The sequence below is a fragment of the Neomonachus schauinslandi genome, chromosome 12 (assembly GCF_002201575.2).
Source record: "Neomonachus schauinslandi chromosome 12, ASM220157v2, whole genome shotgun sequence".
Classification (NCBI taxonomy): Eukaryota; Metazoa; Chordata; class Mammalia; order Carnivora; family Phocidae; genus Neomonachus; species Neomonachus schauinslandi.
This window is the reverse complement of record NC_058414.1, coordinates 46,704,311-46,730,027: the sequence shown is the minus strand read 5'-3', so window position 1 is coordinate 46,730,027 and position 25,717 is coordinate 46,704,311. Positions and strand designations below refer to the sequence as shown.

Genomic DNA, 25,717 nt, shown 5'->3' with positions numbered 1-25,717 from the left:
TTATAATAAGCTCTGATGATAATGGGTTTGGAATCTCTCCAGTTTGTATATCCAGTCTCTGCTTCTGTTTTCCTCTAGGAGGATGTAAGACACATCTGTCCAATGAATGGTGTTCTCGCTTTTACATATAATCATTAAATCTGAAACATAACCAGAAAAATAACTATCTTTTCCCAACCATTCCCACATGCAAAAACAAGCCACAGTTTCTTCTGAAGTACAGTATATAGTGAATTCAAAGAAAAAAGTAAACATGCACTAAAAACCCTGTTGGCCAACTGGTATATCAGCCCATTATGCTGTGGCCATGGACTCTCATTTGCCTGTGAGATGCATAGGAGAACAAATATACCAATCAGCAATGTCCATGGAGACTGGGGGGAATCATAGGCTAGATGTACATTAAATAAATGTGAGGAAGAGAAGATGAGCAGTCCTGCCAACTATTTTTAATGAATGGTTTGAATACTCTTACTCAGTGTTTTTGTTTTTTTTTAACTAAACATGTAGTTTAAATCTATAAATATTTATGTTTTGTATACTTTTATTTTGCAATGAAACTTTTCAGCAAAAGTCAGCTAAAAATGAAAATGCATATTAAATGAAAAATTCAGTTCTGAGTTTCTATTTTCTCTGAAATGACTGATGATGAATATATGATTTTATGAAGTACTTATCAACATGTACCATTGCCAATGGGAGCTTTAGTGGTATCATTTAGCATATTGAAACTATAAGCACACATCTGCTGTAGAAGCATCAGTATCTGCTTCAAAATTAATAGCTAATTATCTGCTCAAAATAACCATTTAAACTGCAGAAAATCGCTTTACCTATCACTCTTTGAAGCATGACTTTTCATTTAGATCAAATGACTGTCCTAAGTTAATGTTCATGTTCAATTCCAAGTTTTCTTATGTGTGTTATAAGTGAAGTGATTAACTGTTAATATTTTGGCTTCATTGGTGGAAGAACTTTAAAAAGATCAATACCATTTTTATATCAGAGTAATCAGAATGTTTTAAACAGAAAATCCATTAAAAAGTAAAGCACTAATGATTTTATTACTTGTTCCTATGGTGATAATTTGAATACAGATTTTGTTGGAGCACATAATCATGGCAAAAATATGGTTTTGATTAAAGTAAGAAACAATAGATTAAAACATATGCTCTGAATTGGTTGTGGTATACACATAAATCATAATTGCATCCAAAGAAATTTTAATATATTATTAATTAAAATATAAGCCTTAATTGTCAAATTCTATGTGTGTGCATATATGAGCATGAACATACACACAAACACACACAAATTACTCAGTTATTCTGCTACAGATTCTATAGTCACTAAGGAACCTTCTGGAAAAAACAAGTAAGGCTCAAATCTCAGATCATTTAAGTAATGGAGTCCTTAAAGTCTCTCTGGATAATACTACTCCAGTAAGCCTTTTTCAGGTTATGAACTTCTCTTTCATTTAAAACTCTACCACTGAAGAAGTGTGCAAGTTTAAAATAATTTAACATAGAGGTAATCAGCCTATAGAAATCTACAACTTGATTTCATCTTGTCATCTCTTCATAAAAGTATTACTCAAAATTATTGTCTTATTAAAAGCCAATCAAATATAAAAAATGTTTACGTCTATCAGGCAGTTCATTAATGAAATTATTATACTTGATCTTATCCAAAAGGCTGAGAAATGAACATAAATGAAATTATTGTGCTATTATTCTTGATCTTGTGATGTAGTGTCTTTGTGCTATCTTGAATTTGCAATCTGTTGTGATTTCTTTTCTTATTCTAAATAAATATACATATATACATATTTATATATAATTTATAAAACCTGATTTTTACATATTTTTCTTAAAGAGGGCATCAAATTTTATAAATGTCACATCTCATAAAATCAGTATTCACCTTTGCTCCTAATTTATCAATGAGATATCATGGAGAGGAAATTACTTCAACTTATGTTTATTATTCCTACCATTATGAACACATCGATATTCAGATCTATCTTGACTCCCTCTCCTATTCTCTTATCAGATGTGGCATCTCTTCTAAATAAAGTGTATTCAACTTCCTCTCTGGATCCCTGCTCCCCTTGCTTTTTTGACTCTTCATTCATTATCCCACCCTTTTGCTATCATATCTTGAGCTGTTCTCTTCTACTGCCTTTTAATCTTAACTATGTAAGCTCTCTTTTTTTCTTATAAGATTTTATTTATTAATTTGAGAGAGAGAGCTGGAGTGGAGGGCGGGGCAGAGGAAGAGAATATCAAGCAGACTCCATGCTGAGCATGGAGCTTTACTTGGGGCTCTATCTCACAACCCCGAGATCAGGATCTGAGCCAAAACCAAGAGTCAGATGCTTGACCAACTGCGCCACCCAGGCGCCCCTATGTAAGCCCTCTTAATATAAACCCACTCTGTACTAAAGTTAGTTGATTTAGTTTATAAAAACATATGCAATGATTAAAATGTTATTACAAATTACAATAGGAATGGATAGAGATTTAAGACCAAAGGGAATGCAGATGAATAATTCCTAGGTCATTGTAATGTTGCAAAAAATGAGCAATATATAAAACTAATGAAGCTGTTATTTTTAATTTGTAAAATTTTTGTGCAAATGTAAATCTCCTTACCCTCTCATTCCTTTGTTTTTGTTTTTTTTCCACCACTAAATTCTTAATATAATAAGCTGTTTTTCCACTTTTTCATTTCCTCTTCAGTGTAGTTGGGATTTTGACTCTACTCTCCATTGACACTGCTATTGTCAGTAATAAACTTTTGGGTGTTAAATGAAGTCTTCTTTATTTTTATACTTATTAAAAGTTTCTTCTCCCTTGGATATTATTTTTAAGATTTATTTACTTACTTCTAGAGAGAGAGAGAGAGAAAGCAGGAGGAAGAGCAGAGGCAAAGAATCTCAAGTAGACACCCTGCTAAGTGAGGAGCCCAACTCTGGGCTTGATCTCATGACCGAGAGATCATGACCTGAGCGGAATCAAGAGTTGGATGCTCAACCGACTGAGCCCCCCAGCCAACTCTCTTCTTCCTTGGATATAGGAAATAATCGTCTCCTATCTCTAGAGTTGTTTCTTCTTATATAACTGGATACATCCTTCTTGGTACATCCCTTCAAAGTCACATTTTCCTAGAATTTCATACTCAGAATTCTATTTCATACACATATGCTTCCTTGATTTTATAATAATAAAATAATAGTAATTTGTAGGGCAGAGGTCAAGGATTATGCAAAATATAACAACCTTATGAATTGGGCATTTCCTCCATTTGAAGATGAGGAAGCTCATGATCAGACAGTTTAAGTAATTTGCTCAAGGTTTTTTTGTTTTTTTTTTTACATTATTTATTTATTTATTTATTGGAGAGCGAGCGAGAGAGAAACAGCATGAGAGAGGAGAGGGTCAGAGGGAGAAGCAGGCTCCCTGCCGAGGCAGTCGCTTAACCAACTGAGCCACCCAGGCGCCCATGCTCAAGGTTTTAATCCCATAAAAGAGCAAATCTTTGCTGTATTCCATCACGACCATTTTAACTTCTGTTCTGTTCCTTCTTCTTACTTCCTTTCCTGATTTTGATAATCAAATACATTTGTATTTCTTCTGAATATTGCCTTCCATCTCAAAGTTCTCTCTGCAGCCCCATATAGATTTACACAACTATTAGACAATATTTCATATGACTGTCCCATAGGTGTCTCAAATTTTACATGTCTAATATGAACCTAATTTTTTTTGCCCTTTCCCAAATTTGTTCACTGACTTGTATCCCCTAATATGATGAAGAGAAAGACCACTCACCTTCCCCTTTCTTCTGACAATGCATTATTTCACACTGTCCAGAATTTCTCATCTAATTACTTTCCTGGTTTCCTGTATTCAACCTTTTTCTTATACATTAAACCTTCATTCAGTTCTTCCTCTTCCTTGTCTGCCAGTTCATCAGAGAATTAACTTACCACAGCTTCAGAATTCAACTCAGGTGTCTGTCTCCAGTTTTATTAAACCAACCTTGATATACTTGTCTATTTAATCTGCATCAACTGCTCCCAAAGAACATTCTATTGTGACCTGAACTGTGTGTTATTTTGTCTGCTTTCTCAATTAAGCCATTGAGATACTTGAAGGCAAGGACTCTATCTTGCTTTTCAATCTCTGGAATCTAACCCAGTTTCTGGTACAGAGTTGTAGTTAATAAATGCATATTAAATAAATGAGTTGATGCAGGTGCTGTATCACTTATAAAGTTACTTTTCTCAGTATATAAATAGTCTATTAAGTGTAACTCTCTTTCTTAGGCATTTATAGCCTTTCTCTTGTACTTGATTCTTGTCAAAATATATTTTTTTTCCTCTAGAGATGTTCATATGTATTTCCTAATTCATAACACCTTCTTACTTCACATTATAAAATTAACTTGGTGGAATGATCTGATGAATATAAAAGAAAAACTCATACCAATTACTAACAATGAAAGTATGAGGGTGACAAAATGGATTTGAGTAGATGTGCCAAAGAGACCTAAGCAACCTAATCACTTCTGCTGTTACATTTTAGGAGTTAATTTTAGATAGTGTTCTTTGGACCACAGATGATGTCTTTGTGCTTTCCAATTGGAAGTATTAAGAGTGAATTCTTCCAAGTTAACTTCTTTTAAAAATCAGGAAATATGTGAATTAAAACGCCTTATCATATATTTCTTTTCATTCTTCACTTCAAACTTTTCAGTCCTTTTTCCTTATGTTGTAGTCATAAAACTTACAAACTTAGAAGAAATATTTAAATTGCATTTTCATGTACATACATATTTGTTAGTATGCAAACTACATACATATATGTTAGGACTTTGAGGAATGAAGATACGTGTATATAGTCACAAATTTGATTGCATATTTGTAGCACTAAATATAGTTATGTAAATACTAAATCAGATTACCTCCCTTCTGGGGTGCCTGGGTAGCTCAGTCAGTTACGCGTCTGCATTTGGCTCAGGGCTCAAGTCATGATCTCTGGGGTCCTGGCATGGAGCCCAAACTTTGGCTCCCTGCTCAGTGGCGAGTCTGCTTTTCCCTCTCCCTCTGCCCCTCCCCCTGCTCATATTCACTCTCTCTCTCTCAAATAAATAAATAAAATCTTTTAAAAAAATTACCTCCCTTCCATTCTAATACAGAAAATTCTTAACTTGTATAGATGAGAGGAAATTTCTACAAAAAGTTTGTTTTATGTTCTTCAGTTACTTGGCCCTTAAATACTAATTTATGTTTATATATATTTAAAACATCCTAAAAGGGTTGTTATTTTCTACATATAAGAATAAATTTATAATTTAAAGTAAGATCTTTATAAAAGCATTTTATTATACAAATAAAATCATGAATAGTTTCAATAAAAGGTTAAGACCATTTTAGCTAAGTACTACTTGTCTTTATTCATTAAAAAATGATCTGAGAGAGTTTGATATTTTGTAACACATTAATTTTCCAAGAATTATGTGCACCAGTCAAAAAGGAACAAATATTTGGACCACATTGTGGAGCCTATTGTTTCCTGATTTCTCCTTTCTAGTTCATTTTATGCCAGGGAGAATATTAAAGTTATTTAATAAAATAACAGTGGTTTCCCAGGAACAAATGTTCCCCCTCATTTTCTGTCTCTCATGATCTCTTTGGCATTTCTCACTGCCTTTCTCCCTTACTCTTTCTCTCTCCTTCTCTTATAAAATACACATATGCTTAAAATATGTTTTTGATATTTCCAAAGATAATGGAATTAATGTTTCAATTGTTAATGGTGCACTGGGATATATATTTTGTCAAATTATTTCTGGAAGTTATTTCTGGCTGTGATGGTAATAGCATCAAGTTATACTTGGTTCATATCAATGAGTCCAAATTACATTTTTTGACTATCCCACTTATCTACATGAAATGTCCCCTTGCCCAAAACAGTGTAAATTTATCTTTCATACAATATCCTCAAAAGACTAGCCAAATTTGTTAAAACATGTGCACTTTCTAGTTTACCTAACCTTTGTAATGTATTAGTAAAATAGAGTACCTAAGATATGAGGCAAGAGGACATGGTTATAATTAGTTTTACTTTAAGCTGAAATGTTGGGAGAGGCACATTATAGTTGATGATTAATCACTTTGAAGCTGACATTATCAAGATCCACAGGAAAAGATCAAATATAACCCTCCCCCAATTTGGTAATATATGGCATAGAAGAAACTTTGAGGGGACATAATTGCTTCATGCATAGATTTTCCAACCTGACTACAGCAGCAATAATAGTATCCAGTGATGCCAATGTATGTATAGATGTACTCTGGGTATCAGGAAATGAGGTGGAATGTATTAGGAATTGGTTTTCTAGACTATAAATATGGTTTTGAAAACAATAACAACATCACAAATCAGAAAATTCAACCTAATTTTAGTGAGGCAATTGTGAAGCCATTTAATCTTAAAACTGTAAGAATAATATGTAGTGTGTACATGCAGGTATGAATATGAATTGAGCTGAATAAGAGATAAGAATGTTTGTTCCTGGCTCAAAATGCTTAAATCAGAATGCAGACCTTTCTTAAGGCAAGCTCTTGACAAAGAAGAGGAAAAGGAAAGTTGAGGGCATATAATAAAGTTATTTTCGATTCTTCAACCTTGTGTTTCTTTAATACAAAGAAATATGAATAGATACAATTAAATGAGCATTCATTCCATGCTATTATGATAACACTAGTTATGAATCTCATACTGGTTTCTTCTAAATATCACAGAATATAGTTTTATAATATGTACATTATTTAATTGCTATACATTAATTTATTTTTATATGTTCAATCTGATTTCTAACTGATATAGCCCAATCATATATAAATGACAGGATCATTTATTTTCTTTAAATGATAAAATAGGAGACTGGAATAAAAAGAAATTCCTACATATCGTCATCTATGAAATCTAATTATAAGACACTTTCCAAGATTATGGAATCAGTACTGCAGGTTTTCTTTCCTCTTTAAAAAAAAAAAAAAAAAAAGTCCCAGTGTGCTTTTTAAGTACTATTGTCAGGTACAAATTAAAACTTCCTAAATTTTCTATATTAGTTTTATCTTAACACTTTTTAGAGGTGGAAAGTAGACTTCTAAATCTTAGTATCTTGATTTGTTTTAGTGCTTCAAAACCTCGCCATCCACCTTTTTATAGGGTGTGCAATAGTGGTGGCTGTTGAGCAATGTGGTAGGAAAGCATCTGACACGGAGCTACTAAACCTGTACGTTAACATAAGATCTCCTTCACATTTAGCTATTGTAGATAAATAGTAAATGCTCTAGGAGAGCATTAATGACCAACACTGAAAACTCAAAAATTATTAATCCACTTCATAAGTCATTTTAAGTTTTAATTTCATAAATTTCCATAAAAATAGTCTAAATAAATTCCGGGGCCATGCATGATTACTTCATTACAAAATGTTTATATGTATTAATTCTGCAAGTGAACCTCTGAAATTGGTAGGTGAAAGTATAGTACACAGTACTAAAATTTCTACTAACAGGCATCTTTCCAGACACTTCTTATTCCCACATCCTTCTTGTTGTTAGGATATCTTTTAAAGTGGGAGCCGCACATCTGCTGGTCTTTACAGCTTAATGAGTGAAAAGTCAGTACCCATGCAGAGCCCTGCGTTTTGGTTCTTGCCAAGTCTCTTGGATTTGTTTGTTCTCAGTCAGACCTACTTTCTTCTGCACTTTCTGTCCCTAAGGCAATGCCATAAGCAAGTCTCCCAGTAGTTCATTGGCTATAGTTTCAGATTGAAGGTAGGAAAACTCACTGTCCATCCAGGTTTGCTTGGTAGGAAGTCCTCCTTGAGATTATTTTGCCAGAACACTGGGGGAGGGGGGTGAAAATAGAGGAGTGGCACTCTGACCTATAAAACATATATACTACTTTTAATGAATGGAAAAATAATTGAATTAGTAATAACCTATGGATAATACAATTTAATTTACATACACATATTGTTTATTTCTTAAAACAGCCCAATGAAGCTAATGGCATTAACTCCATTTTAAAGATAAGGAAACCAAGGCTCAGAATGATTAAATAATTTTCCAAGGCTACAGTTCATTGAATGAATGAAATAAGGAATGAATGAATTTCTAGGGAAAACAGCATGGATTGAGTGGATTAAGAGGCTGAGATAGGTCAATTTTTCAATCCATTGAGCAATCAATTTACAGAGAGTGAGCTGGTCTGACAGTCACATGGGGTTTATGTTTGGGGGTAGGATGCTGCTGAAGAACCAATGATGACAATTTTAAAAGAAACAAGAATGAATAACAGATGAAACATCATCATGGAATAGAAGAACAATGGTGAGTCAAATGGATGGTTAGGCTTTCACCAAAAACAATTAGCTCTATGGTAAACTTTTCGGCTGCCAGCTTATTTTGAAAAACTTTTCTAGGCTTCTATGAGACAATGTTTGAAAATTAGGACATAGGCAAATTAATAGGATATGTAACTGTCAAAAACTGATTTAGGGAGAATTAGAAAATAGAAATTTTGTTCAATAATCATTAAAGGAATTCAAACAATTATTTAAAAATAGAAAGAAAGAGAGAAACCAAAGATTCACCAGAAATAGAATAGCTTATATGCAAGTGCTACGAGTTTTAAGGAACTTCCAAAATTGTACAGATGCTTCCAAAAATGGAAGATGAGGGCATATTCTGCAACTCACTTTCTGAGACAGAATAATTTTGTCAAAAACTTAGAGATGGTATCAGGAAGTAAAACAGTAAGTCTATTGTGTTCAGGAATATAGATTCAAAATGTCTAAGCAAAATATTAGCAAAATGAATCTAGTTCTCTATAAAAATATTAATAAACAGTGTCCAATTTGGATATATAAAAATATCATAAGGGTGCTTTAATGATACAAAAATATTTAAATATATATTCCCACATTATTGGTTAAATGAGATAAACCATGTTAACATCTCAAGATGCAGAAAAAAAAATTAACAGATTCATAATAAAAATCCTTACTATAATAGATAAAAGGAAATTTTATTACCTTATAAAAGATGTCTCTCAAAAAAGAAAAGAAAAAGAAAATCTGTACAAAAACATCATATTAAATGGGGAAAATGTAGAAATATTCCATTTAAATTTAGAAACAAGATAGGAGCATTGCCTATGAATATCCCAATTCAGCGATGTTTTGGAGCTCTAGACAGCACAATAAGAAATAACAATTATAAGCATTGGAGAGCACCAATAGTACCATCATTACTGGTATACTATAGTCATGGATGAGGAAACCTAATTAACATTATATGGATTTTATTTGTCCCAAAAGTGATCTATAGGCTTAATGTTACTCTGATCAAAGTCATAATTGTTTTTTTTTGTTTGTTTTTATCTTTATTATTGTGGAATAGGACAAGTTAACTTTAAAATACATATAGAAAATCAAAGAAGGAATAATACCCTAGGTTCTTCATGCTCTGTGAGACATAGACTTACTATAAAGGTACTTAAGGAATTATAAGAATGTGGTACTGGTGCAGGGGTGGACAAAATAGGAATAAAATAAAACAGTTCAAAAAGAAATTTACTCATATATGGAAATCTGATTTATGATGGAGCTTGCATGGTAGGAAGTGGAATTATGTAATAAATGAAAGCATGGATTAAAGAAGAGAGAAAACTTGGTGCACAACGGCCACAGGGAAAGAAAGGAGGGAGGAAGGGAAAAAAGAGGGAAAAGGAAAGAAAGAGGATGGAGGGAGGGGGAAAGGAAGAGGAAGGGAAGCGAATAAAGGGATCCCTACCTCACACCATAACATAGAACTGTTAAAAGGAAAACTGAAATTTTAAAAAGAGTATACATGAATTATCTTCTGACCTCTGAGTAGGCAAACTTTTCTTACACAATACAGGTCACAGTGCTAACCACTTATGAAAAGGTTGATAAATTTGAATACATTAAAACCAAATCTTGTTTATTAAAATACACATTAAAGTTAAAAAAATTCAATTTGTGTAGAAGATACTTGCAAAAAAGCATTAAAATTAAGAACAAGTAAAGAATTTTTACAAATCAAGAAGAGAAAAAGTAGAGAAAGGAAACAAAAGTCAAGAATAGCCATTTCACAAAAGAGGAAACCCATGAAATTGAGAAGTGTGACATTAAAAGTGTTAGAAAGAATGTACGCAGTCAAATATCTATGTTGAAAATGAATGCATGCATTGATACAACTTTTTTGGGAAACAAAAATTTGCATAAAAGTATACCCTACTCTGAAAGTATCCACTGTCCATGAGCACTAGGAAGCATGTCCAATAATGCAGTTTTTATAAGAATATAAACTAACCAATCCAAATGTCCATTGACATGGGTTTAAAAAGGCACACTCACATAAATGATAATTAGCAGTAAAAATTAAATAACTTCAACTATGCATGGAGAGAACTTCAGCTATCACATGAATGAGTCTTAATAACAATACTAAGTGGAAAAAGCAAAAAGTGAACAGAATGTTGTCTATGGCATGTGTAGGATAACTGAAAATTTAGAATAGTGCTCACTTTTGTGGATGAGGAGAAATGGACCGCACAGCAGTCTATGTAAGTTTTGGAAATGTTCTCCCATTGCGGTGGGCAATTGGTACATAGGTACTTAAATGATGAATAACATTATATTATACAAGATATAAGCAAACAAATGGGAAAAAGACTCAAAATATTGCAACATGTCTAACAAAAGGTAAATATCCATAATATAATACCTAAGGAAATACATGAAAGTTTGATATTCTAAATATTCATGGCTCTTAATATCAGGTGGTGGGGTTTTAGTTAATTTTTATACATTTCTATTATGTTTAAGCATTATTTGTATTACTTCAACAAAATGTTTTTCCAATAATGCTAATTTAAATGAAAAACAACACTCATAATATGTAGAAATTATAAGATAATAATAAAAGACAACTCAGTGGAAAAGATGGGCAAGAGTTTGAAGATACAGTTCACAGAAGAGATCACATAGCTGTAAACCTACAAAAATATGCTCAACCCACTTGCAAACAGGAATGTGTGATTTTACAATAAAAGCATAATTTGATTTTTCATTATTATTGAAGAAATATCATAAAGTTGTTTACACGTAGTGTTTTGGAGTTGACAGAAATTGACACATCTTTTATAGCAGGAGCTGTTCAGAGAGTAGTATAATGGTATAGTGGATTTCCCTTCTAGAAGATTAACCTTCAAAACATATGCATATGTTCACATAAATGTACTTCAAATAGTGTTAACTATAATACTTATTTTTTGTAATAGTGAAACACTAGAATTAGTTTAACAGTACCTGAAGAGAAATGGTTTATTTGATCACACAATGAATACCTTATGTAATACATTCACTTATTGTAAATCATGATGCAACGTTGTATGAGCTGACACAGAAAGATCTCTTAGACATTTTTAAATTAAAAAATGCACACAAATTAACAGGATGTATAGCATGATCCTATTCACGTTAAAAATATGTGTATAATAAAATTCATATGTGTATATTCACATATGTAAATATATAGAAAAGTTTCTTGGGTGACTGCATATTATATTACTGCCAGTGATTATTCCTGTGCAAGGGAGGTAAACAGACACATTCCACATATTTCTGCCTTGTTTCAATTCTTTTTTATTGCAAGAAAATAAGCATGTACAGTTGTATAAACTGGCTGTGTTACCTGCCTTTTTAACTTTCTCCAAGGTAGGTTGCTTTAATAAGCATAGTGCTGTATGCACTAGCAACAGAAGCTATGGGCACCCAGCAATTAGGCTTGAGTGTTCCAAGGTAGCAGACACTGAGGGCCATGTCAAAAGACAAGTGGAAGGCTGGCTCCCATTTGCAAATTCTAAGTCAAAGGAAACACTGAAGCAGAACCCCAAAGCAGTGTGATCAATTTCTTCCAGTAATGGAAAAGGCTGAAAACTCTCAAAGACATATTTGCTGGCAGAATAGTTATATTTATATAATGATTCAAAAGAGAATTTTTTCAATTCAATAATTGAATCTCAATTATTCAATGAAATGCTGTAGTAAATGTCACTTTGGATTATATGTGAAATGCAGATCACATATAATCAAAATGAGAATATTTTAATAAAAGTTATTATAATGTATTTTGTTTTTTTAAACTTGAGTTGATAAAAGAAAAAATAAAATATATTATCTAATATATGTTTAAATCAAGATGTTAATTCTTTAATTTTAGAATTTTATTCTAGATAAGAATTTAATATTTTTCAATAAAATTGTTGAGATTATCTTACAGTTTTCATCAAATAAAAATGTCTTTTATTAGATAAAATGCTAAGAATACAAAACTTTACAAGTCCGAATTTTAAAGTATCAATCACGTGCCATAACGTGCTTATTTTGCAGGTTAAACTTTTTCCGTGATGTTCCTGATTTCAGAGTGTTAGCCTGTGGTGGAGATGGAACCGTGGGGTGGATTTTGGACTGCATAGGTAATGAAGACACATACTTAACGTGGCTGGGTTGAGAGTAGTAACCTAAAATTCTGTGTATTTTATTTATTTTATTAATGCATTGATATCTTTGGATGCTACAGTGATATAATCGGATATATGGCATTGTTGCACGTTACTTACTGGTTTAATGTGTTTGCTATATTTCAAAGTTTTAATTGACAAAATAATTTGCAAGTATCTAAAAATCTTTCTTTTTTAATCTGCTTCTCATGGAATTTACTAAACCCTCAGAGCTATTTTCAAATCAGGCTCTACAAATTCCATTTGTTTCTTTGACCTGGGGAGGGAGCCAAAGAGATTCTTAACATTTGTGATAAAATTTACATCAAATAGATGTGCTTATTTTATTTAAGCATGGCACCTCAAAACCTTACCCTCTGTGGACATTCTTATCATATGCATCCATCATTATTATTACCATAGCTATTTTTTATTTATCATGTACTCTCTCATAGATGTTGTGCTAAGATTTTTGCCCCCCCCATTCATCTTAATTCTCACAACTCTGTGACACAGTATAGATAATCCTATTTTAGAGAGAGGCTCTAAGGTGTGGAGAAGTTAAATAATTAGAATGGAGTCTGAGAGCTGTAAATTGACAGAGCTGGGATTAGAGCTCATCCTTTAACCTTAACCTAGATTGCTTCTCTCTTGACATTTTTACAACTTTATTTTTATAAGCAAACAAAGCAGATACATGACTGAGGATAAAATGTAGAATGTATCACAAAATCTTGATGATTTAGAAAAATTATCTGGTTTTTCAGAGACAGCTGTCAGAAGTGATTACCAATCAGTAAAATGATCATGAATTGGCCTTCATTAGGAGATAAATCCCAAACAAATATCCATTTCTATAGAGACTATTTCTTTGTTAAAAATGGGCCATTTCAGGGCACCTGGGTGGCACAGTTGGTTGAGTATCCAATTCTCGGTTTTGGCTCAGGTCGTGCTCTCAGGGTCCTGAGGTCAAGCCCCGTGTTGGGCTCTGCACTCAGCTCAGAGTCTGCTTGAGATTCTCTCTCCCTCTCCCTCTGCCCCTCCTGCTCATCCTCTCTCTCTCTCTCTCAAATAATTTTTTTTTAAATGGGCCCTTTCACAAAAGGGAAATAATCTGTTCAAAATAAGTTTTACTGCCTATATAAATTGAAACACTTTTATTTAGTTAATGCAGGTGAGTGTATTCTATCTTTTCATGCACACAAAAGTATTCAAAATAAAAGTAAATACATGTTGTCAGCACACTTTTGGTAAGCATCTGATGATTTTAGTCTACTAACTTTTTTTTTTAAAGAAACAGTGAAAATTGTGTTCTTTGGCCTTCCAATAAAAGATGTAAATAGTATAATATGCAATATCTAAGGAGAAAATCAGAATTCAGAAACTGCAGAAATTAGAGTTGCTTGAACAGAGTCTGAATACTTGTGAGAATTTTAGTGAAAACGGTAGGATATTGTGAGTTTATTTTAGCTCGCATCTAAGCCTTGGTTATTACACCATGACACATCCATCCCTAAATAATCTGTTCCCTCCCCATTCTTCCACATAGACAAATACTCACTTTGAGGGGCTGAGAAAGTAGAAAAAATGAAGAAAATAATATATGTTTGTGAGAGTCATTCAAGCCATATGATGGCTTAAACAAAACTATGTGGGTGCGCCGGGGTGGCTCACTTGGTTAAGCATTAACTCTTGGTTTTGGTTCAGGTCATGATCGCAAGGTTGTGAGATTGAGCCCCGCATGGGGCCCCATGCCCAGCATGGAGTCTACTTGAGATTCTCTCTCTCCCTCTGCTTCTGCCCCTCTCCCAACCCTCCAGCTTGTTCATGTGCGTGCATGTGTGTGCTCTCTCTCTCTCTCTATCAATCAATATAAACAAAACCATGTGGAATTTTGGGGTGCCTGGGTGGCTCAGTCAGTTAAGTATCTGCCTTCAGTCCAGATCATGATCCCAGGGTCCTGGGATGGAGCGTTGTGTCTGGCTCCCTGCTCAGTGGGGAGTCGGCTTCTCCCTCTCCCCTTCTGCCCCTGCTCTTGCTCTCTCTCTCAAATAAATAAATAAAATCTTTTAAAAAATGTGGAATTTTGATGGTAGTGATCTTTACTGCTCTGAGCCCAAAGCATTATGTTCTGTAAAGCTTAATCTCGAAGAAAACCTGCTGATATCAGAGTTACCCAGTTCTTATATTGCTTACTCTGACCCAAAGCAGCACCATGGGTAGGAACAACACTGAAACATTTTTAGCATTTTACTAGCTTTTAGAGTTTGATTTTTCAAAATATTTTATTCCTTAAAGTGAAATGCACCTAGAGTTGGTGTTGCAAAAGAACTTTTTATAGGAACCCACACCTCCACTTTGGTGATGTCCCTCTAGTATATTCTTATGATGCATATATACGCATCCTTGAAATTTCCATGATGTTAAATCCACAACAATTTTTAACTGAGTTAAGATTCTATTTTATTTTTTTGAAGAATTTATTTATTTATTTGTCAGAGAGAGAGAGAGAGCGTGTGCACACAAGCAGGGGGAGTGACAGGCAGAGGTAGAAGCAGGCTTCCCGCTGAGCAGGGAGCCCAATGCGGGGCTTGATCTAAGGACCCCAGGATCATGACCTGAGCCAAAGGCAGATACTTAACTGACTGAGCCACCGAGGCGTTCCCTGAGTTAAGATTTTAAAAGGCTTTCTTCAGACATGAATCTTGAAAATTCCTATCACTTCGTGAATTATGGTATTTATCTGTGTTTTATAAATTGCTACAAATACATACAAATTAATCTTACTTTCTAATTGTATATAGCTATAAAACATAACTTTTTCTGTTTTTAAGTACCTAGTGGAATGCCTTCATTTCATGCCAAGCTGTCTTTTCTACTGTTGTTCCATCTGTGATCAAAATTTTATTTTATTTTAATTTTTGATTCCACAGAAAAGGCTAATGTTGTCAAGCATCCTCCAGTTGCTATTCTGCCTCTTGGGACCGGCAATGATCTAGCAAGATGCCTGCGATGGGGAGGAGGTAAAACAGCTAATGAAAATCTTAAAAAACAGAAATACAGTGCAGAGCATTTTCCCCAAAAAACTAAGCCCATCCTTTTTAATATATGACAACTGCCATGTGAATTTAGCAAATATAATTGCTGTGAGAGATATAGTATATAATTTTGAACAATAGTCTGGGGTAGAGAAGGAAATAGTGGACCGGGAGCTAGACTGTGAGTGCTGGCCTTTAATCTGATACTAATTATAGGCTTGATGGGGCAAGGCAAGTTTCTAAACCTCCTTGATTTAGAGTTTCTAACTTAAAAAATGAGATAAGCATGGATTAACTCTAAAGTAATGTTCAGATTTTTAATCTCTGAGTTGTGTAGTAATATCACTAACAAAGAAAAAAATTGAAAGGCTAATGAATGACTTGTCCAGGAATGAATACATTAAATAACACTTATTTTTTGAGACCCACTTTATACCAAGTGGGTATGTTCTATTCTTGGGGTAGAGGGTTAAGGACAGAAAACAAGGTCTACCTTCAAAGAGGCTTTGAATTCTAGTGGCACATAAAGTCATAAGTAAATTGTGAGACTTCCTACTAACAAGTAAACCTATAACCAACATAACAAAAGGTCTCTTGGAGGAAATAACTGGATAACATAGGGAGAACCCTAATGGATGGAATAATGATAGCCATATAGAACTGAGGGTAGACGTTAGAGGCAGAAAGAATCTCAAGTAAGAGGCCCAGAGATAGGAAGCTACTTGACATACCCAAGGACCTCAAAATGGAATAGTGTGGATGAAACAGGGTAAAGGGGAAGTATTTTTAAAGGTCTTAAAATAATTTGATGTATCATTAATAGGCTCTACTTACCTGAAGATGCCAAAGAAAAGAAAACCAGATTTTGCTAAAGAAGCCAGAAATGAAACTAAGTAACTTTAGCTTAGAGTTTAAAAAGTGTCTACTTAGAGAAGTTTAAAAAGTGTCTACTAAGTGTGAATGAGAAGTCCTTGGGGAGCTTGTTAAAAATACAGTGGCCTGACCTCACCCTAGATATGCTGAATGGAAATCTCTGGGGTGGACCTGGGCAGATGATTTTCTTTTTAAACAAACTCCCTAAATAACTCTGATTTACAATAAAAATTTGAGAACAATTTTTCCATGAGTATCAGACCAACTGGTAAACTCTAAGCTGTGTTTTGTATATGTGTATGTGTATGTGTATATATATATAACAGACAGAGTTGGAGACTAAGTTAAAAACTTGATATATGATATATTTATAATTTTCATTAAGGGTATAAATTAGTAAAAGAATATCATGAAACACTGAGTTAAATCTCATAGAATCTAAAGACAGACAGACAGATGGATAGAACCATTGCTTTTAAGATGCTTATATTTGCTAGTGCTTACATATCTATATTGATTAAAAGGAAGAGAATCACACATGTGGCTTCTTGTGTATTCTTTTGAAAAATATTTTTGATATTTGAAAATTAATGGTTTCATTTAGATTCCAAACTCATAAATGGCTCCAGTCTCAAAATTGACATGGAAGTTCCATTTGGGTCATCTTCTAATGATTTTCTTATGAAACAATTTAAGATATATTATTATCAGTAGTCAAAGACACACAAATTGTAGTATATGCCAAAGTATATATTATTAATAAACTCTCTGTGTGTGCCTTGCATGTGTTGACACTGTTTTACATCCTGGATTTAGAGTGAAAAAATAAATAAAAGTTCCTACCTTCTAGAGATTATGTTTTCATTGAGTACACAGGTAATAAATCAATGAACAATAAAATATATAAATACAAAATAAGATCAAAGCTATGTAAGACTCAAATGTATTTAGAGAATAGTAGAAGGAAACTATTCAGCTAAATGATCAAGAAGGCCTCTCCAAGGAAGTAACATTTAAGCTGGATTTAAAATGTAAGGAAGGAAAAATAGCTTCTGAAATTGAAAGGGCTCAAGGAAGCTGATGTGACTCTTTAATCATCTGTGAGGCAGTGGGTAAGTAGGGAGTGGGGGTAGGGGAGACAGTGACTAGTATGAGATTGGAGAGACAATCAAGAGCCAAATAATGCAGGGGCTTTATTTGATTGAATCTAAAGCACAAAGTGAAGCTTGGAAAGAGTTTAAAAACAGCATGATACAATGACATTTATGTTTTCAAAAATAGATTAATTGGGAGGTATATTCTTCAGTATACACTGAAGAAAATTAAGAAATTGTGAAAATGTAGAGAATCATAGTTTTCCAAATAAGAACTTGTGTTATAGTTTTTCCAGTTAGAGAATGAAGGGATTGGACCAGGGCGGTGGTAATGGGAATGAGACAAGTAGACCCAGTGGAGTTCTATTTTTAGGGAAAGACTGGTAGAACTTGTCCATGGATTGGAGAGGGGCTTTGAGGGTACTGCAAGATGCCTAAGTTTAAGAAAACGCAGATGCCATTTGATAGAGTTTACTAATAAAGAAACATGCTGTGGAGTGTGATTATTTCTTGCCAGGTGTGTAACTAACTTTGAGCAAGTTGCTTACCAACCATGGGCTTCAGATTCCTCATTAGAGCTTGAAAAAATGATAGTACCTGCCTTGTAGGTTCTTACACCAAACCATCAAATTGTTTGCCTAGTGTTTGTGCTGAGTATATATTTGTAGCAAGTATCATCATGCTTAGCATTTGGGAAAGAAAGGACTTTATTCAACCAATAATCGTTTGGTTCACTTTAGGTCACTGGAATATATTGATTTGAAGCTTATTTTTTACAAGAATATATTTGGGAAAATACAACACTGTAAGAATGTAGGATGTCCTAGGGCATTTGCAAATACTTAATTTACATTCTCTTTGCAATTTTTCTAGTACTAATTAGTCTAAAATCTAAGATTATTTCAGGAAAAATGTTTCATGAAGAGTAAGAGTTTTTAGATGGAGCACACACTGACAAATCTATATTGTTGCTTTCCTTTTTAAAAATTTCTGTGGCTTTTTAGATAGATTTGGTAATAACATTATATCATTAAATAGAAAATAAATACTAATTATGTTTTTATTTTGTTTCTTAGCCTAGAGGGATTATAGGTTTAAATCAAAATAATGGAAGCAAAATAACATCATTCTTTTCTGGGAATAATCTTTTACTTCTATATTTAGTAAGTTTAATATGTCTTTTTTTTTTAAAAATATGATCTTCTTGAGTTTTGCAATCCTATTTATAGCTATGAATCATTATTTAACAAGCTTGAGCATAGATAAATACAAGTAGGGTGTAGGTATTTGTTAAATTGGGGACTACAATTTGGAATTTGTCATCTTTGTAGATTAGCTCTGACCTGCAGATGCCGTGAGTCTCAAAATAGATTTTGGCCTATCTCTTTCCATTTTTATTTGGCTAGAAGGCTAATTGATATTAACCTCTTTCATACTTATCCATAAAAACTTAGACAACATAACCAGTGCTAAAGATTTTAAGGTGAGTGGCACTAGTAGAATCTAGCTGTGGTAATTAATTTTCACTAAATCCACTCCTACTTTGTTCTCTCCTGGTCAGGTGCTGTTCTTACATTTTTCTAGTGTTGTAATGAACCATGCTGCTATTAACTTGAGATGTAGCTGGGGACAAGCTTAAAATTTTATTTAAATAATTATTATTTGCTTGTATATCTGCTGAATGCATATATATAAATATCATATTATATTTTATTTATATTACAGTGTACTTCCATGCTATATTATACTATATTACATTAATATGTGTAAATCCATTTATGTCTGAAAATCATCATACTTATTTTCAAATGAGTAGAATTTGTAAAAGAGGTGAATATAGTTAACTTTTTTTATTCAGATCAGTGAGGAAAACATAAAATGTACTTGGAGGCTAATATTTATTATTTATAAAAGAAATTAAAAATTTAGAATTAAACTTTGAGTGTAGAACTATTAAAAATGTGAAATATATGTAAGTTTATTATACTCTTGTACTTTAAATAATTCAGTGTTTGTATTGAGTACAATTATACACAAATTATTATGTATATTCATAGTTTTTGAATTATGCTACAAAAATGCAATTGAACATTTATTAAAATACCATTTAGTACTTTTAATGCTTATATCTGTCTAGTCATTGTTTGTTGTACTCTTTGTTGTATGTATTAACTAGTACATGACTATTTTATCTGTGTAAGATAAAAAGTAATGGTAGGTGCCTAAATAGGCACTCCCAGATTCTGGCTGCCTTGAATTTCTAATAATTAATTCAGCTAATACATCATAAATGTAATTTATTTATCTTTAGAGAATGTTGGCATATTACAGTGCCTCTTCTTTTTTTCCTTTAACCCAATTAGTTTTTCCAGAGTTATGTGTGCTAACACCTCTAATGAGGACTCATAGCCTCTGGCATTTACTTGTTCAATGACTACATTATTAAAATATAGACCAAAGTTGGACACAGAAAAAAAACTATGAAAATATTGTTCCAACTCAAAATATCAATTCAAGAATGTGTATATATGTCTGTGTGTAGAGTTAGAGAGAGAGATATTATTTAACTTAGTACAATTCAAATTCTGTTATCATTATATGGTTGAGAACTTTCTACTCTTATGCCTCATGTACTAAGAACTTTTATGCATTTTCTCATTTAATTCTCACAATAAACAGAAGTTTTTACAGAAGAGGACACTATTTAGGGAGGTTAAAAGCAAACATTAACACAACCAGGATTAGGCTACAGTTTGGACTATAATGTTATATTGACACATTTAAGAGAAAATATTAATATTCAGGAATACCTTTATTTTCAGGCCATGTTGATTATCTGCAGTAGATCCATTAAAACTAGATTTGTTGAGCATTTACTCTAGGGCAGACCTGGTAAAAGAAACTTGTAGTGAGAAAGATATGAATAACTATAATACAGTGTACTAGTTGTTAGGTAGGGCTGGTTTGGAGAATTGTGCACTATGGAACTGTAGAGAAACCTTTTGGGAGGGTGGCTTCTGGAAAGAAGTGCTATCAAATATAAAACTTGCAGCAGGAACAGAAAGAAGCAAGGCAACCAAAAGAAAAGGGATACTCTGGATATATAGAATAAGAGATGAAATGTCACAAAATGAAAAAGAGAAGGACCTATTTAAACAAAAATTGTTCTGTATCAATAGAGAGTAAAATGTGAGGATCATTGAGGGATGGAAAGGGACAAGTCTAAAATCGCATCCAAGCTTTTTACTTCCATAATTGGGTAGAGGGTGTTGCCTGTCTGAAAGAGAGTTAACAGTAAGAAGATATGGAAGCATTTATTTTTGAATACATTGATATAAAGTTTTATGAGTGTATGCAGTGGAGATGTTCATTTGGCATTTGACTATACTGAGAATTGGCACCACAGGAGAGAAGTATGAGTTGCAAATTAAAGCTAAAAATAAAATATTTGTATGAGCTCACAATTATAGTTAATTCTTTATGTGTGTTAGAATTTGCTGTAAAATGCATTGTTTGGCTTTAGAATGAGACATCCACATACACACACTCAAACACATATAAATACAGCTTTTGTTATTTGGTTATATTTTTTCTCAAGATAATTTTTTTTCATTAGGTTATGAAGGTGAGAATCTGATGAAAATCCTAAAAGACATTGAAAACAGCACAGAAATCATGTTGGACAGGTGGAAGTTTGAAGTCATACCTAATGACAAAGATGAGAAGGGAGACCCAGTGCCTTACAGTATCATCAATAATTACTTTTCCATTGGCGTGGTAAGACTTTGCACTAACTGTTCTTTTAACCAGTCCAGAATAATCACTTCGTTTAAACTCTTACACTACACAGATTTACTGATTATGAATAGTTTATTTTATTTTTGTGTCAACAAAAAACCTCTTTAATGAGCAATAATAGAGCTTATATGCATGAGCTTTTATTCAAAGTCAGAGAATCAGCAATAAATAAATTTTTCATGTGTTAAACAAAAGAAAGAAACTTTTTTTGCAATTGATTTGACTATTTGTGTTACTAAAATAAAGGGTAGAATGGTTTGTAAGATAGTTATGTTTTAGAATATAGGCTAAAGCTCCACATAAAAAGTTGAAATGTGAAATTGATTCATCAAATTTTATCTTATTTTGAGATATGTATTCAAATATTATAACCAATCAGGTTTTTACAAATAGACATTATTTTAAAATTTATGGTTAGGTCTGAGGTCTAAGAAAAATGCTACTATGATTCTCAAGTGCTTAATAAGTCAAAGGGCTAACTTTTCACTTAATTTATTGAAAAATCTTAGACTGAAAATAGAATATCATTTGGCAATTAAAATAGTTTTTGTAATTTTAATCCCTAAGGAATTAATAATTTTAACAGTGATTTTATATATGTGTACATATATTTTACCTGGTGATTATGAATTCCTAAAATATATCATGTACATTTATCATATGTTGCTCAATATTAATCTCATGTATTTCTCTGTCATGTGCATGTGCGCACGCACACACACGCACACACACGACTAGTAGATTATAAAAGGCACTGATTGAATTCATAAACTTAGGAAGTCAAGCTACCTGAAATAATACTCTATAAAAATAATAGTCTATATATCCTAGGCTAAGGTATTATTTTTCTCTCATTGTTACAAATAATGTTTTTTTTTCTTTTTCTTACCTTTTATTAAATTTAATTTTATTATGTTAATCACCATACATTACATCATTAGTTTTTGATGTAGTGTTCCATGATTCATTGTTTGCATATAACACCCAGTGCTCCATTCATTATGTGCCCTCTTTAATACCCATCACCAGGCTAACCCATCCCCCTACCCCCCTCCCCTCTAGAACCCTCAGTTTGTTTCTCAGAGTCCATAGTCTCTCATGGTTCGTCTCCCCCTCCAATTTCTGCCCCCTTCATTTTTCCCTTCCTACTACCTTTTTTTTTTTTTAACATGTAATGTATTATTTGTTTCAGCAGTACAGGTCTGTGATTCAACAGTCTTACACAATTCACAGTGCTCACCATAGCACATACCCTCCCCAATGTCTATCACCCAGCCACTCCATCCCTCCCACCCCCCACCACTCCAGCAACCCTCAGGATCTTTCCTGGTATTTTGATAAGGATTGCATTAAATGTGTAGATTGCTCTAGGTAGCATTGACATCTTCACAATATTTGTTCTTCCAATCCATGAGCATGGAACGTTTTTCCATTTCTTTGTGTCTTCCTCAATTTTGTTCATGAATATTTTATAGTTTTCTGAGTACAGATTCTTTGCCTCTTTGGTTAGATTTATTCCTAGGTATCTTATGGTTTTGGGTGCAATTGTAAATGGGATCGACTCCTTAATTTCTCTTTCTTCTGTCTTGTTGTTGGTGTATAGGAATGCCACTGACTTCTGTGCATTGATTTTATATCTTGCCACTTTACTGAATTTCTGTATGAGTTCTAGCAGTTTTGGGGTGGAGTCTTTGGGGTTTTCCACATAAAGTATTATATCATCTGCAAAGAGTGAGAATTTGACTTCTTCTTTGCCGATTCGGATGCCTTTTATTTTTTTTTTTGTTGTCTGATTGCTGTGGCTAGGACTTCTAGTACTATGGTGAATAGTAGTGGTGATAGTGGACATCCCTGCTGTTTTCCTGACCTCAGGGGGAAAGCTCTCAGTTTTTCCCCATTGAGAATGATATTCGCTTTGGGTTTTTCATAGATGGCTTTTATGATATTGAGATATGTACCCTCTATCCCCATACTCTGAAGAGTTTTGATCAAGAAAGGATGTTGTATTTGTCAAATGCTTTTTCTGCATCTATTGAGAGGATCATATGGTTCTTGTTCTTTCTTTTAATAATGTATTGTATCACATTGATTGATTTGCAGATGTTGAACCAACCCTGCAGCCCAGGGATAAATCCCACTTGGTCGTTGTGAATAATCCTTTCAATGTACTGTTGGATCCTGTTGGCTAGTATTTTAGTGAGAATTTTTGCATCCATGTTCATCAGGGATATTGGTCTGTAATTCTCCTTTATGATGGGGTCTTTGCTTTTGGGATCAAGGTAATGGTGGCCTCATAAAATGAGTTTGGAAGTTTTCCTTCCATTTCTATTTTTTGGAACAGTTTCAGAAGAATAGGTATTCTTCCTTAAATGTTTGGTAGAATTCCCCTGGGAAGCCATCTGGCCCTGGGCTCTTGTGTTTGGGGAGATTTTTGATGACTGCTTCAATTTCCTTAGTGGTTATAGGTCTGTTCAGGTTTTCTATTTCTTCCTGGTTCAGTTTTGGTAGTTTATACATCTCTAGGAATGCATCCATTTCTTCCAGATTATCTAATTTGCTGGCATATAGTTGCTCATAATATGTTCTTATAATTGTATTTCTTTGGTGTTGGTTGTGATCTCTCCTCTTTCATTCATGATTTTATTTATTTGGGTCTTTCTCTTTTATTTTTTGATAAATCTGACCAGGGGTTTATTAATCTTATTAATTCTTTCAAAGAACCAGCTCCTAGTTTCGTTGATCTGTTCTACTATTCTTTTGGTTTCTATTTCATTGATTTCTGCTCTGATCTTTATTATTTCTCTTGTCCTGCTGGGTTTAGGCTTTATTTGCTGTTCTTTCTCCAGCCCCTTTAGGTGTAGGGTTAGATTGTGTATTTGAGATCTTTCTTGTTGCTTGAGAAAGGCTTGTATTGCTATGTACTTTATTTTGCTGCATCCCAAAGATTTTGAACAGTTGTGTTTTCATTTGTTTCCATGAATTTTTTTAATTCTTCTTTAATTTCCTGGTTGACCCATTCATTCTTTAGTAGGATGCTCCTTAGCTTCCATGTATTTGAGTTCTTTCTGACTTTCCTCTTGTGATTGAGTTCTAGTTTCAAAGCATTGTGGTCCAAAAATATGAAGGGAATGAGCCCAATCTTTTGGTACCAGTGGAGACCTGATTTGTGACCTAGGATGTGATGGAGAATGTTCCGTGGGCAATAGAGAAGAATGTGTATTCTGTTCTTTGGGATGCAATGTTCTGAATATGTCTGTGAAGTCCATTTGGTCCAGTGTGTCACTTAAAGTCTTTATTTCCTTGTTGATCTTTTGCTTAGACGATCTGTCCATTTCAGTGAGGGGGGGTGTTAAAGTCCCCTACTATTATTGTATTGTTGTCAATGTGTTTCTTTGCTTTTGTTATTAACTGGCTTATATAATTGGCTGCTTCCATGTTAGGGGCATAGATATTTACAATTGTTAGATCTTTTGGTTGAATAGAACCTTTAAGTATGATATAGTGTCCTTCCTCATCTCTTATTATAGTCTTTGGTTTAAAATCTAATTTGTCTGATAAAAGGATTGCCACCCCAGCTTTCTTTTGGTGTCCATTAGCATGGTAAATGGTTTTCCACCCCCTCACTTTCAATCTGGAGGTGTCTTTGGGTCTACAATGAGTCTCTTGCAGACAGCATATTGACAAGTCTTGTTTTTTTTATCCAATCTGATAACCTGTGTCTTTTGATTGGGGCATTTAGCCCATTTACATTCAGGGTAATTATTGAAAGATAGGAATTTAGTGCCATTGTATTGCCTGTAAGGTGGACTGTTATTGTATATTGTCTCTGTTCCTTTCTGGTCTATGTTACTTTTAGGGTCTCTCTTTGCTTAGAGGACCCCTTTCAATTTTTCTTTTAGGGCTGGTTTCATGTTTGCAAATTCCTTTAGTTTTTGTTTGTCCTGGAAGCTTTTTATCCCTCCTTCTATTTTCAATGACAGCCTAGCTGGATATAGTATTCTTGGCTGCACATTTTTCTCATTTAGTGCTCTGAATATATCATGCCAGTCCTTTCTGGCCTGCCAGGTTTCTTTGGATAGGTCTGTTGACAATCTAATGTTTCTACCATTACAGGTTACCGACCTCTTGTCCTGAGCTGCTTTCAGGATTTTCTCTTTGTCTCTGAGACTCGTAAGTTTTACTACTAGATGTGGGGGTGTTGACCTATTTTTATTGATTTTGAGGGGGGCTTCTCCGTGCCTCCTGGATTTTGATGCCTGTTTCCTTCCCTAAATTAGGGAAGTTCTCTACTATAATTTGCTCC

The 25,717-nt window shown here is 33.5% G+C and overlaps 1 protein-coding gene across 6 annotated transcripts in view; it reads left to right on the top strand.

Annotated features, from left to right (window-relative positions):
- Positions 1-25,717, top strand: part of DGKB (diacylglycerol kinase beta) — a 666,176-nt gene that overhangs the window by 221,716 nt on the left and 418,743 nt on the right. For all 6 annotated transcript variants that reach the window (XM_021689586.1, XM_021689590.1, XM_021689588.1 and 3 more), the window contains 3 exons: positions 12,502-12,587; positions 15,545-15,634; positions 21,233-21,393. In XM_021689586.1, the coding sequence (XP_021545261.1) occupies positions 12,502-12,587; positions 15,545-15,634; positions 21,233-21,393 (337 nt within the window). The remainder of the gene's footprint in view (positions 1-12,501; positions 12,588-15,544; positions 15,635-21,232; positions 21,394-25,717) is intronic.